Genomic DNA, 12,669 nt, shown 5'->3' on the forward strand with positions numbered 1-12,669 from the left:
TGGTAGAAGATGCTGCAAAAAAATTTGAGTACAAATCCTCGGGCAGGCAAAGAAAAGCCGTGATGCTTACAGGAATATTTCCACTCTTTTATGCTTAAAGCTGAATAGTATTTTGGTCCCCATTTGAATGAACCCCAGAAGCATGAGGCTGCGGACCCAAACCTCGACAAGGCGCCCGAGGCTCTCATACACACGTCCCGTTTACGTGAACATTGACCTGATGGGTCCAGGGATTGAGTCGATATATCCTCGTCTGCAAGGACTTGAAGCAGCACCACTGGATCGGGCGTGGTGGCAGCTCGCCAGGTGAGCGAATATATGCCCTTCCTCTGTCGCTGTAATGCTGGGCTCAACCGTTCGATCTATCGCCACTAAAAATCTGGCTTGAGTCGGAGGTCACATATGATTTCTCCGATAGTGTTGCATGACTGGCCTAGGATGTTTCCAGCGCCATACACGCTCACGCTGCGGTAACTTTCGAGTCGCGAGCAGTTTGGTCGAGTCTGGCGACATTTCTGCGACGATAGTGATCGGCACATTGCCATGTGAAGCCGCCACACAATGATAGTAGCCTGCAATCAAGTCGAGGCATGAGCGCCCAGAGCTGTGTTCCAGTCTTCAAACTGCGCGGCCGTGATCCCATACTGGTCTGCAATCGCTATACAAGTGTCGCCGCTCATATCTCTGTAGAAGTGCTGACAACGAGCATTGACTCCAGTCTGTACTAGGGAAGGTGTCGTAGCGGTCGTAATGGTCGCTGTCGGAGAGATACCATCCGAGGTGCTCGTGGCTGTCGATCCCTGCGAGGTCATACTTGATGCTGCAGCCGCTGATCGTTTCTGGTGCTGTCGTTCAGAGAGTAGGATTCCAGCCGCAATGCCACCACCGATCATCAACGCAACGATCACTGCAACCCAGGACCAGATACAGCACCATTTCCGCCCGCTGCCAGATCTCTTGGCCCCTTCGTCTCCGCCTTCACCAGCAGCGATTCTGCGAGCGGCCGGGCTCGACTGCCATTTGGTGCTCTGCGCGCGTGCTTGTCCATCCTGCACGAAGACGGTATGGTACTCGTTCTCGTCCCAAATCGCAGCAGTAGCGCTGCCACCATTGCTGGTGGCATCGAGGATGCCATTCTCGAAGGAGACTTCAGCGTTACCCGAAGTTCGTTGTAAACACGACCGCGACGAGGGATGCCCAACCCAAAGTTGAAGTCTGACGGAACTCAGCAAGTATATGATTAATATCGAGTTTGGGCTTCATATCATTAGTGTACTTTCCTCTGAGGGCAATGCTGCCCATATGATGCTTTTTAAGTTGCTTACAGCAACTGTAGAATCGATGCCAACCTAGCTGGAGTCACCAGGTCTATAAGTCCGTGAGAACATGAAAAGTGGTCGTCATTGCAGAGGAGGGAGCTCGGTGAACTGGAAACCGCCTTATCACAGCAGGCATCGGATTGGGGCTGTGTTTCGCTCTGCACGGCGGATATGCTAGGCATATCATACAGTCTGAGAGGCCGCCCGCACGTTCGCAGAACTAGTCTTGGACTTAGCCACGCTATCTGACCGGTGAGCGTTAGGATAGCTGGAGTCCTGGGCAAGACTAGCAATAGTCATGAGCCACATGAGGCAGCTAATGTGTTGAGAGGTGTGCTGCGAGCAACCGCCTGCATATACACACGCCCAAAGCTGTCCGCATTTGGAGTCGCCTAAACTTCAATCAGCCACAAGGCAATCACGCCTCGATCAGGTTGGAGATTGAACTGCCTTTGCCTTGGCAATCCTTGGCTCAGCCTTCCCAAAATATTCGCCTTTTCCTACTCACAACTATGGCTGCTCTCATGCTGCCCGAGGGCTTCATCTTTCGACGCCATCCAGTAAGCAAGAAACATCGTCTCAAGCCGATCACCCACTTGAAGACAGCGCCGATTCGCCATCATATCCGGCCTTGAGCCAATCGCACTGGTCCTTGCTGCCGTCAGCGCCAGTGCGGGAATCGTCAGCGCAACGAACAGCATAAAGAACAGCCTCGATAGCAAGGGACCGAGTTATCATGCCACAAAGGTGATATTGGGCCCAGCGAAAAGTGACCTGACGCACGCTAACGATCCCTCCAGACGGTCACGTCTAAGAAGCAGTCATTCTTCAGCTACACTGAAGTGAATGGGAATGCACGGGTAACCTCATCGCAAGACAGCGGGTATGCTGGTTCGGGTCCCAGCGGCTCGTCATGTTCTGCGTGGTTCGATAAGTAGAGCATGAACTGTCATGACTGCATCTAAGAGAACAGTGAAGAGTATGCTGTCATTTGCTGCCATGCACAACTCCCTGCACAGCGATGGAGTGTTTTTACCGAGAATCTGGAAATGCGTTGCACTTCAATGTGTCGCCCAGTCGACCTCGTTGCTCTGCTGTCATGCTGATTGACTGGGCAAGTATGGCGATAGCGATGACTATTAATTGCTTGGGACACCTGTTGCAGCTGTATCTAACGTATGCTGTCAAGTGAACCATCTTAGATGGTCTTGGTGAAGCTACACGTTCACTTGTAGCTGTCGTCCGGGCTCATTGAAATCGATGTTGCTAGACCCAAGGATTTGACTCCCACCACGACCAGGTCAACATTTGGAAAGGGGATACGCGTTGTGATGGAAGCACTTTTGTGCCTCATTACTGGAGGCCTTGCAGCGTGTCGCATCCACTTGCGATGCACAAGTTCTTTGATTGCGTTCCGTTATTGTCAAACTCGCATGCGCGTTGTGTAAAATTGTCTGTTGGCCTCGTAAGGTTTGCTTAGGACTGGCTCTTGCACAGGGCTGTGAGTACTGATTTCCACTGTCCGGTAGTGCTGTGAAACTATCACGCCGGCGACCCGCTGACAGTATATACCTGACCTGGCACAAGATTTGAAGCACGAAGATATGTCGGATGTACTCGTTAACAGAATGGAAGTGGCACTTTATGACGAAACTTGTTATCGGTCAGTAATGGTGTGCAGGTTCGGGACGATGGCATGAAGCCCATTGGTTGTCCGGTCAAGCTCAAGCTCCTGCACAGCCATCAGCCATTGGTTCGTGCTCAGATCCGAAAGTCCTTCACCCAATTCTGCTGCCAAACCATTCCTTGACGACTGTTTGTCTGGGGATTCATCGACTTGCCGTTCACAACTTCACCAACATCGAGGACTTGGATGCAATTGCTTCGTGAAACCACTCCTCCGTCGTCCACATTGACCGTGTCGTGGCAGGCTCACGGTTTGCAATGCAAAGCAGACATGGGGCCACAAAGATCTGCTGCGCCTCCCACACAAAAGCCCATCCGTCATGAACTGTACTGCACACTTTGGGTGCGGCCCCAAACATCACCAACAATAGGTACATAAAGCGAGGTAGGCCCGCAACGATGTCAGAGCATCCCGTCGCATTTCCTATCATCCTGTACAACAGCTTCATTATATTAAACAATTCTGGTTGCGACGCTCGTTGACGGTAAATCGACAAGTTCACTTCACCGGTCGAAGAGGGGTACGATACACAAAGCCTCGCGCCATCTCGACTGCCAACAACCGCACACCATCCTCCTCCTCGCATCCACGATCAAGATGGATTTTCGCCGCGACGACGAGATCTCGAGCGAGATAGGAAGCATGTTCCTCGAACCGAACATGCTCGACCCGACTCTCATGGTCAATGGAGAATGGGACGAAGGATTCGGCCAAGCTGGCGCATGGTCGAACACTCAATACGCAACCTACCCTCCACCAAGCAATCCACAAGGAGACATGGCCATGTCAGCTGGCGGCCTGCTAGACACGACGTACATGTGGACCGCTGGACACCTAGAACAATTTCAACCTGGCCTGCAATCTTCCCAGAGCTTCGGCATGCCTTCAGGTGCTGCACCTCCAATGCCATACAACAACTCATACGCCCTCGCACAATCGACGACTCAGCCGGGATCGGGGTTGAACCACTTCAGTCCACAGCATCAGCCAACACAACCACGACCTCAGCTGCAAGTGGCTACCTCGTCGGCCGCTCTTCGTCCGCAGAACCAAGTATATCCTCACCAGCTGCCACGTTCGGCCCCTCCAAGAGCAGCACCGCATATTTTCATCCAGAGAGTCGACTCGATTCCGCGAGAGATGCCTGCGCCTACGACGTACAGCGATCGCAGGCCTCGGGCTCACAGCGATGCAACTATGCCGCTACTTACACACGCACAAACAGAACCCGACCTCCCCAGAGCCAACAATCTTTTAAGTCCCTCGAGCCCTTACACTCCAGTTATGGATCGTTTCCTCCAAGAAGAGCACGCTGTACCCCAAGGCCACATTGCACAAGCTTCCATCGAATCTCCTCGCAGTCGTTCTGCCTCCAGGTCCAGCCGTGGCCGCCACAAGTCGGTTTCACGCAGCCCTACACATTCGAGGGAAAGCTCTGTCGTCAGCTCAAGGAGTTCCATGTCCGGCGAATTCCAATGCCAGGAATGCAACAAGCGGTATGCCACAAACTCCAAGCTGAAGCACCATAAGCGGTATCATACTCCATATGAAGAGCGCAAAAACGTTTGCGAAGAATGCGGACTTCGATTCCTGTTTAAGCGCGAGCTCGTTCGACATATGCAGACCATAACTCACGGTGGCCGCCCTTTCGTCTGCTCAAACTGCACTAGTGCGTTTCCCCGACAGGATCATCTTGACAGGCATATAGTCAACAAGTCATGCAACGATCGAGCCGTGACGCCGACGCCTTCAGATAACCCATCGAACCCGCCTTCGACAGGCTCGTCCGTTGGTCTTCAGTCCCGGGCTCGGGCCAAATCTACGGGCGACCTTCGTCAAGACACCCCATGCTCGGACTTTGGTCTCATTCCTCAATTGCAAGTGTTCGAGTTGCCAAACCACATGCAGGATAACCTCGATTTCGACCCAAGCGTAGATCCGAGCTTGTACGACCCATCCTTGTGCATGGACACCTCAATCGATTGGCAACAGGACCCTTCTTACGACGATCCTTTTGTTTACCAGCAGTAAGAATAAATTGATTATTATCTACCTTCGGCAGTCATGGACCATATACGGACGATACAGCGCACGCGAGAATGATATTTCGGCGCAAGATAGATGGTCTTTGCAGTTGATTTCACATAGGTTGGAGTCTTTCTCTACTTGCTTGTCGCACGATACCCACGAACGACTCTGTCTAGAGGTCAGCGTTGCTAAGGAATATAGGATAACAGCAAACACATACAGGGACGGTCATTTTGGCGTCAGTGAAAGGTCGCTTGTCACCATGACCTTGTATAGTCTTTCGTAGGTGTGTGAAATAAGAATAGATCAACATGCAGTAATGCTGCATCACACATCTCTGTACTTCACATTCAACACTCTACAGACATAAAAGCCATGGTTTCCACTATTTCAACGATGAAATGACTGACAGCTGCCACGATCGTCAGCCCATCTGTCGTCTCTGCTCAGAGCTCTCCTGTCGGCGACGACACCACGCAAGTCGGTCCGCGTGCACAGCTTTGCACTGCAATTGCCAATGATGCTACTCGTCTGGATGCTGCCGTGGCTTTGACTTGCCTTCAACCAATTCCGGTCGGAATAAAAGGTAACATTGCGGAAACTGAGAGACGGACCCTCTTGGTCATGTTCTAGTCCGGTTTCGCATACCTCAAGAATTTCCCCCCAGACTGGCTATATCCAGGTGAAGACGTGCTCGAGAGTCCGGACCAAATCTAAGAGGGTGTCTGGCGTGGCTACTACACGGACTCTTGATGGTACGTTCAATGCTGCCACTCCTCAATAGCAAGCTCTATCTGTATCATGACTCGATATCCAGCCTAACGTTCAACAGGCAGTCGCACGTCTTGCTGGATCTGGCACAGTGAATTCCAGGAAACAATATCCGGAACGGAGATGATGCGGCCACACCATCACAGTTCGTCTACGAGACTGCGGATTGTCACTTCTTCTACACAGCACCTGTGTTTGCTGGACAGTCGTTGGTGTGGAAACGTGCGTACTCCCTTGCATGGGGCGCCAGTGCTCGTGTTGCGGGTTGGACTGGCCAGCCATCGTGTACCAGGATTATCCCAACAGGATACGTGCAGGCTTATCCACCAGCAGGTTCAGACAGCACGCTTAGAAAGAACGACACGTTATCATTCCTGGGCGCGTACAATCCATCCAGCCCAAAGCCGTCCATCTCAGCTACAAAATCGATCTCGGTAGGGACAATGTCGGTAGGAAAACCATCGACTTCTTCGGCAAAGGCGACCACATCATTCACAGGATCTGCTTCAAGCTCTCGTGCGTCCGCGACTGCCACAGAGAGTGTTCAGCCATACACGAGCAGCGCGACATCGTCGACATCGGCCGATGCGTTGACCCTCTTGCTCGCTGTCCTCACTGGTGTGTTCTTCTGGTAGCGAAACGCAACGACGGCGGGTATGATGGCAGATGCACATTCGAGCGAGTAATTGAACTGCTTGAGTGGATGTGGAGTAGAATATACATTCTTGACTCGTCACGTCTGTCAGCCAACCATCAGTAGTAGTGGTTGGAGAAGAAGGTGAGTACTCACTAGAGTGTATCCAGCAGCGGCACCACCTAAAGCTTGACCACAAGAAAGTTCATGTGATCCCAGTCTGTCATGAGTGATCAGTAGCTCGGTTTGTCAACCACATCGAACTTCGGTTGACCCACGTTCGCGTCTCTACCAAAAACTGCATGATTGGTTGGTATCCCGGAGTAAATCATGTAGCGTCGGGGGAATTCCCCTCGTATGATCGTCATCTAGCATTGCTGGCGGGACTGCAGATCTTGGTGGTGTTAGCTATAGAAATCATTGTCCCCCGCCCTGGCCATCATCTCCTTTCTCGATGCTGCTCTACCTCAATGCTCAAAGCTTCATTTGGTGGTGCGGACGCCATCGGAACACCACCAGCATCAACATTTCGAGGCTCATCACTAGCACGTGAAGATGCCACACCGGCCTGGCGGTTCCCGCATCGCCCGTCATGTCATGGTTGGTGAGGTGCATTCGGACCAGGCACGGAACGAATGAGACGCTGGCGCACTGTGAGATGCACCGCCACGACAATGTCAGGCAGCCAAGCTGTGCCGTTGTATTCCGTCACCTAAACGTGAGACGGTAAGAAAGATTTTTCACTGCACCACCTCGATCGTGGTCAAGCAGCACCACCAGGTCGATGTGCTGTCTCGGCCGTGAACTACATACATCATCTTGTTTGTGCACAGCATCTTTACTGCTTCCGAACAATCATTATTACACATTATTCACTACCCTAGACACCCATTCTACATTCGCTCCAAGCCTGCGCAGTTGGTGTTCGCTACAGTCCTCGCCCTCGGTCGACCCCAAACATCACCAAACCTCACCATAGATATGGATGGTGTTGGTATGAGCATGGAGTCCGAGAGCCAGGACAACGTCGGCGAGAACGGGGACTGGTCGTGGTCGATCGGTTTTAATGATCACTCGGACTCGGAATGTGGTGTTGCAGTAAGTCTCCGTCTGGTCTCGGGTATAGCAGGCGGTGTCTGACGCCGGGTAGTTGCAGCTCAATCTTCCAGTAGACGACATGATCGGCGAGCTTGACGTCTCTACTCCCGTATCGACATGCTTCAAACGCTTCATACACCCCGATCCTCCTGTCCTCGTAAACAGCACAACACTAGCAGCATCTGATCATGACCTGGTATCCACGGCGTACGCATACAACTATGCCGCCTGTCCAACACCACTCTTTAGATATGAGATCACGCAGCATGAAGCGGAGGCCATTGCCTGGCAGGACCATAGAGTAGGGAACCACAAGGACCAGACTGGGAGCATATACGTGCCACCTCGCAGCCATGAAGGGCAGCCTCGATACCATGATGCGTCATTCGTTGTTCCTGCGGGCAGGGTACAAGCGGCAGACCTGGCCAGCAACCGCGATACCCCAGGCTTCTGCGGACCCACGAGCGTGCCAGTATTTTCCGTTCGAGAGTGTAGAGACACTGCTGAACTTCATGCCGGGTATGAAGATCGAGAGCCCGAGCCCGTGTCTTTCGATGTCCTCGACAATGACATCCTTGACGCCAGTGCCGCTGCACCCGATTTCTCCACTATTATGGCTCATCACTCGTCCGACCTTGCTCCGAGCCTGGGACACAGCATTCTGTCTGCCACAGATCGATCCACCACAACCTCCAATGATGATGCTCTGCCCAAGGTTCATCATGAAGACGGCACATGGACCTGCGGTGTTTGGAACTGCACAACGTCTGGCAAAACATACACCAAGCGCTCGCAGCTCAAGAAGCATCAGCGTTGCCATGAGGACAAACCGTCCGCCTGTGAACGATGCGGCCGCCGCTTTCGCTGGAAAAGTCATCTGAGAGCTCATCAGCTGTCCGTCCATGACAAGAGCCATGTATACCGTTGTTCGTCTTGCACCAAGAACTACACAAGGAAAGACAACCTGGCTCGGCATATCAGGCTCAAGCACGCAGCTCTCGTGGGTGTCGTCCGCGGAACAGTCAGTGCTCAGACCATTTCGCCAGTGACTCCTCAGCCGGCGGCTGCTAGTCAGGGCTCACACGAAAATACCACTCCAGCTGGACACCAAGTTCGTCGTCAGCACGAATATGAGTCTCAGGACTGGATGGCCGATCCAATGTTCGAGGACTTGGGCTTTGTCGACGACGGTTGCATGCCAGCCCCGCTCCAGTATCAAGAGGGTCTCTTCACACCGCCCATGTCCCGAGATGCGTCATTCTCGCGGTCGCAGCTGCAGTCTTTCAGCACTGCAAGTTTCCCAGGAGGATTTCTTACTCCGCCAGACGTGATGTCGCCACCAACGACGCCGTATGGCAGTATGTGGCCAGGCATGCCGTCGAACAATCATCATTAGTGCCCACCTTCGACCCACTAGTATGGACACCCTCGTCAGCACTGCAGCTGGCTGCATTGCGTATATCACGACATGACAGGATATTGTAACCATCATCGTATCTCTGGCTGAGGTGCCATCGCCTCAGTTCATCCAGAAGACGATCACTTCCGGCTGCGGTATGGTCTTGCTCTTCACGTTGCCTCGAAAGGACTTCTTCGGGATTCGCGACCACGACGTGGTCATGTCATAGCGGATCGCGGGACCATTCTCCCAGCTGCGGCAGGCCGCACATACAACATCAACCTGGCTGGTCCAGGTCGACCACGATTACTCCACGATAATCCTGCATCGTCTTTTTTCATACCCTCGCATTCTTTGATACCCTGATAGCCCTCTCCGGTCTTCATGCTTTACTTACAACCCATCATCAACCCGCCAGGCGTTCTTCCTTCCAGTCATAGCAGCGTAGCGTATCTGCATAGCATCGCACGACCCCATCCCGGTGTCTTTGGTCCCGGCAACGGTCCCTTCTGGTCGCTTGTTCCTCTAACAAACCAATCGCTTTGAAAGCATATTTTGTTCGACCTTGTATGGTAATCTGTACAAGACTCAGGAGCCTAGTCGGCGTTACGGATGGGTGGTAATGATTGTGTCTAGAACGACAGACATACAGATACAGAACATCTTCTACAACGAAAGAACAAGACCATGATCCCTCTACCTAGCCTCGCGTGACGAAGCTGACTGTTGCCTCCTGTCACGCCTGCAGTCTAGGCATCTCCTAGCGTCGTTCTGCCAAACGTTTAGAAGTAATTACTGCCCTATGAACCGGGCAGCGTAGGATCATCTCGCAACGGGAGGAAGCGCCCGAATGCGATCATTACCAGGGCTATCGCTGTACAACTTGACCTGTGGCCGGGACAGCGTTGTCGTCGTTGAACGAGTACTGTAGCACAAACGGGCAACGACGAGATGCTGTTCTTCCACTGAGCATCCAAGGCTCTCTAGCGTCGTGAATCGTACCGTTGTGGAGCTGATCGCTGTCCTCTCGGCAGTTCCCATACCGATCGACTCGACGTCGAAGCTTTCACCCATAAACTTGCGTGGACGGCACGTAGGAGGCATAGGCTCATCTATTCGATGCACGGTATAATAACGGATGTGGCTGCACTTACAAGGCGCCTACCTGCTTCTATGGCGACCAGGTGGCGGATCAGGATTCGAGGCACAGAGCATCGAGTGCATAAAGCCTGCCGATGCCCCTCGGCCTCGTCTCGTTATGCTCGAGATCGCCTTACAAGCTCGCATTCTGTCTCAAGCTCACAGAGGCGTTGTCTACTACATCAATATTGCTGAAATGCACGCAATGGATTCAGACACCGCCTGGAAGACTATACTGTCGCGCGCAGCAGGCGGTCGTACGTCATCCTGCGAATGGTAGTTGCTTGGACAGTTGAGGCAGCACGCCGGTTGGAGCGGGATGGGCTGCTCAAACCACGACGCTTCTCTTGCAACGACACCTCAGTCCAACAACGTACGTCACGGGTCAAGTACACAATCCTTTTGTCAACATTACTCACAAGCAGCACATCCTCCAGCAGATTACCACCTTCAATCGCAATACTTTTGCATTTCGTACTCACATTCACCTCAAAGCAAGCTCGGCAGCCAGCAGCTCCACGCCGGCCTGCTCCGATAAACCGCTTTGTCCACCACGAGACGATGATCGCGTACAGCAAGCTCGCGGAGCTCGACGAGAACAAGAGAAAGCGCGATCCGGAATCGTCTGGCGACGAGCAGCATGCCAACAGACGCTTCAACCTAGACCCATTTCGAACCGACCCGAATGGGTTGAAACATGTGCACACCGGCACCCAGTTCCAAACCACCAGCGTCGATCCCACCGCCCAAGACCTCGACAATGGCGTCCGACGTCCCGACTACGAGAGGCAGTCGGCGTACTTCTTACCAAAGCGAACTGCCACCAACTCGAGCCTGACGTCTTCCGGACACGAAGCTGCTGCAAGATTCGAGCTGGCGGCCGATTGGTACATCTGCCTGCACAAAGATTGCGAATCCAAACCTGCATGGTTCGAGACTTTGCAAGCGTTCTAGTAAGTCTGATCGGTGTCATTAGAAGTAGCCATACCTTCCTGACATGCATCCAGTGACCACGATACACAGCGCCATGACCAACCGCGGAAAATCGTCAACCCTGTGACACCGCATCGCCATGAAACTGGTTGCGAGCACCCTCCCGAGCACTCCGAGACCGGCAATGGCCCAGACAACTGCGAAAGCCAAGCGCTGCTCGAAAGTACTGCCTCTCCGGCGGAGGATGCAAAGCTCATACATTTGACTCGGCGGCTCTTCAAGGTGGACTGGCAAGAGCTAGAAGTAGATGGGGAGACCGCCATAGTGTGGTGGTGCGCAGAAGATTGTCGTGGGTCCAAGAAAGGATATTTCGAAAGCGAGCCCGCCGCTCGGTGAGTCATGCCGCAGTATGCTAACGCTCATGGTGACACATCGCTAACCATACAATTTTGATCGTAGCAAACACCAGCGGTGCCACATCTCCGAGGATCTGCTTCCTCGCCGATGCGATCTGGTAATCGATGGCCAAGTCTGTGGCCGGCGCTTCCTATACAAGTCTGCGCTTGCAGAACACCAGAAGAGATGGCATCTAGGGATCCTGTACCACTGCCACCATTGCAAGAAGTATTCATCAAACAGGTTCGACAACCTGAGGAGGCATTATGGGTCTTGTACTCGGAGCAGGATCATACCAGATATAGAGGAGGCGCTGGTCGAGCCAGAGGGCTTTCAGGCGCCAGCGCCGAAAGCGAGACGCCAACGCCAACCAGGCACGTCGGCACGCACTCCGGCTAGGCACCGACCAGCGCAGGCACCACTGGCCACCTCCACCACACCTACGCCACAGCCGCAGATGCGAGAGCCTCCACTGCCGGCAGGACATCAGGCGATCAATATGCCGCCGGCACCTACCGCTGTGCCAGCCTGGAGGTCAAACAGATTCGACTCCATGTCGCCCGTATCGCGGCAGGCGCAACCAACAGACCTCGTCATCAATCCGGCATTGCTGCAGCCATCGGCCTTCCCTCCACCACCAGTTCCTGTTCCACGCTCGCCGCTTGCGCACACGCGATTGCCGGTCTACCACGACTCGGCGGAGGCATGGGCCGGATCATCTGCCAGCCATAACAACCACACGTACTCCTCGTCGTCGCAATCACGTGCACCAAGTGAAGGCTTTTCCAGCGCTCCTCGGTCCCGAAGGTCGACCAAAGCCACCTCCGTCTCGAGCTACAGGACTGCCGACCGCTCCTACAGCGACGCTGTCCAGAATCTCCCTTGGAAGCTCGCATTGCGGCCTAGACCAGTGGACCGCGAATTCAGTGGCTTCGGCAAGGCGGCTCCAGCGTGATGAGGATATATATGAGGTATATGCTCATCCAACTGTTCCAGTCCGATAACTTGCTGACGTTCCCTGTCTCAGATCCATAGTTTCGACAGCACGAAAGATCCAGGAAGACACGAACAGGATATGGCGAACAGGACAGGTGGCGTTGGTCATCAGGGAGGACAGGTTGATGAGTTTTGGTCGACCTTTCAGGAGTTCGACCTTGTTATGGATACCCGCGGAGTCATGTTAGGTTGCTTTATACGTCAGGCGCGCATGTAAGATCGCAGAGTTATTTCGATCCGCATCGTAAGCGGGCCACGTCGTCCCAGG

The 12,669-nt window shown here is 53.4% G+C and overlaps 4 protein-coding genes across 4 annotated transcripts; 3 read left to right on the plus strand and 1 right to left on the minus strand.

The window, feature by feature from the left end:
- Nucleotides 1–578: 578 nt before the first annotated feature.
- On the minus strand, nt 579–1,302 carry LTS14_010342 (uncharacterized protein; the record flags this gene model as incomplete). The annotated part of the gene is made up of 2 exons (XM_064843018.1): nt 579–1,215; nt 1,277–1,302. 2 exons carry the CDS (start codon nt 1,300–1,302, stop codon nt 579–581), a joined length of 663 nt encoding a protein of 220 aa, XP_064689442.1.
- A 2,301-nt stretch (nt 1,303–3,603) lies between these two features.
- Nucleotides 3,604–5,037, plus strand: LTS14_010343 (uncharacterized protein; the record flags this gene model as incomplete). The annotated part of the gene is made up of 1 exon (XM_064843019.1): nt 3,604–5,037. One exon carries the CDS (start codon nt 3,604–3,606, stop codon nt 5,035–5,037), a length of 1,434 nt encoding a protein of 477 aa, XP_064689443.1.
- A 2,383-nt stretch (nt 5,038–7,420) lies between these two features.
- On the plus strand, nt 7,421–8,933 carry PRDM15 (PR domain; the record flags this gene model as incomplete). The annotated part of the gene is made up of 2 exons (XM_064843020.1): nt 7,421–7,537; nt 7,590–8,933. 2 exons carry the CDS (start codon nt 7,421–7,423, stop codon nt 8,931–8,933), a joined length of 1,461 nt encoding a protein of 486 aa, XP_064689444.1.
- A 1,704-nt stretch (nt 8,934–10,637) lies between these two features.
- On the plus strand, nt 10,638–12,360 carry LTS14_010345 (uncharacterized protein; the record flags this gene model as incomplete). The annotated part of the gene is made up of 3 exons (XM_064843021.1): nt 10,638–11,029; nt 11,084–11,401; nt 11,469–12,360. 3 exons carry the CDS (start codon nt 10,638–10,640, stop codon nt 12,358–12,360), a joined length of 1,602 nt encoding a protein of 533 aa, XP_064689445.1.
- Between the last annotated feature and the right edge of the window lie 309 nt (nt 12,361–12,669).

This window comes from Recurvomyces mirabilis (genome assembly GCF_035927965.1).
Source record: "Recurvomyces mirabilis strain CCFEE 5264 chromosome Unknown scaffold_40, whole genome shotgun sequence".
Classification (NCBI taxonomy): Eukaryota; Fungi; Ascomycota; class Dothideomycetes; order Mycosphaerellales; family Teratosphaeriaceae; genus Recurvomyces; species Recurvomyces mirabilis.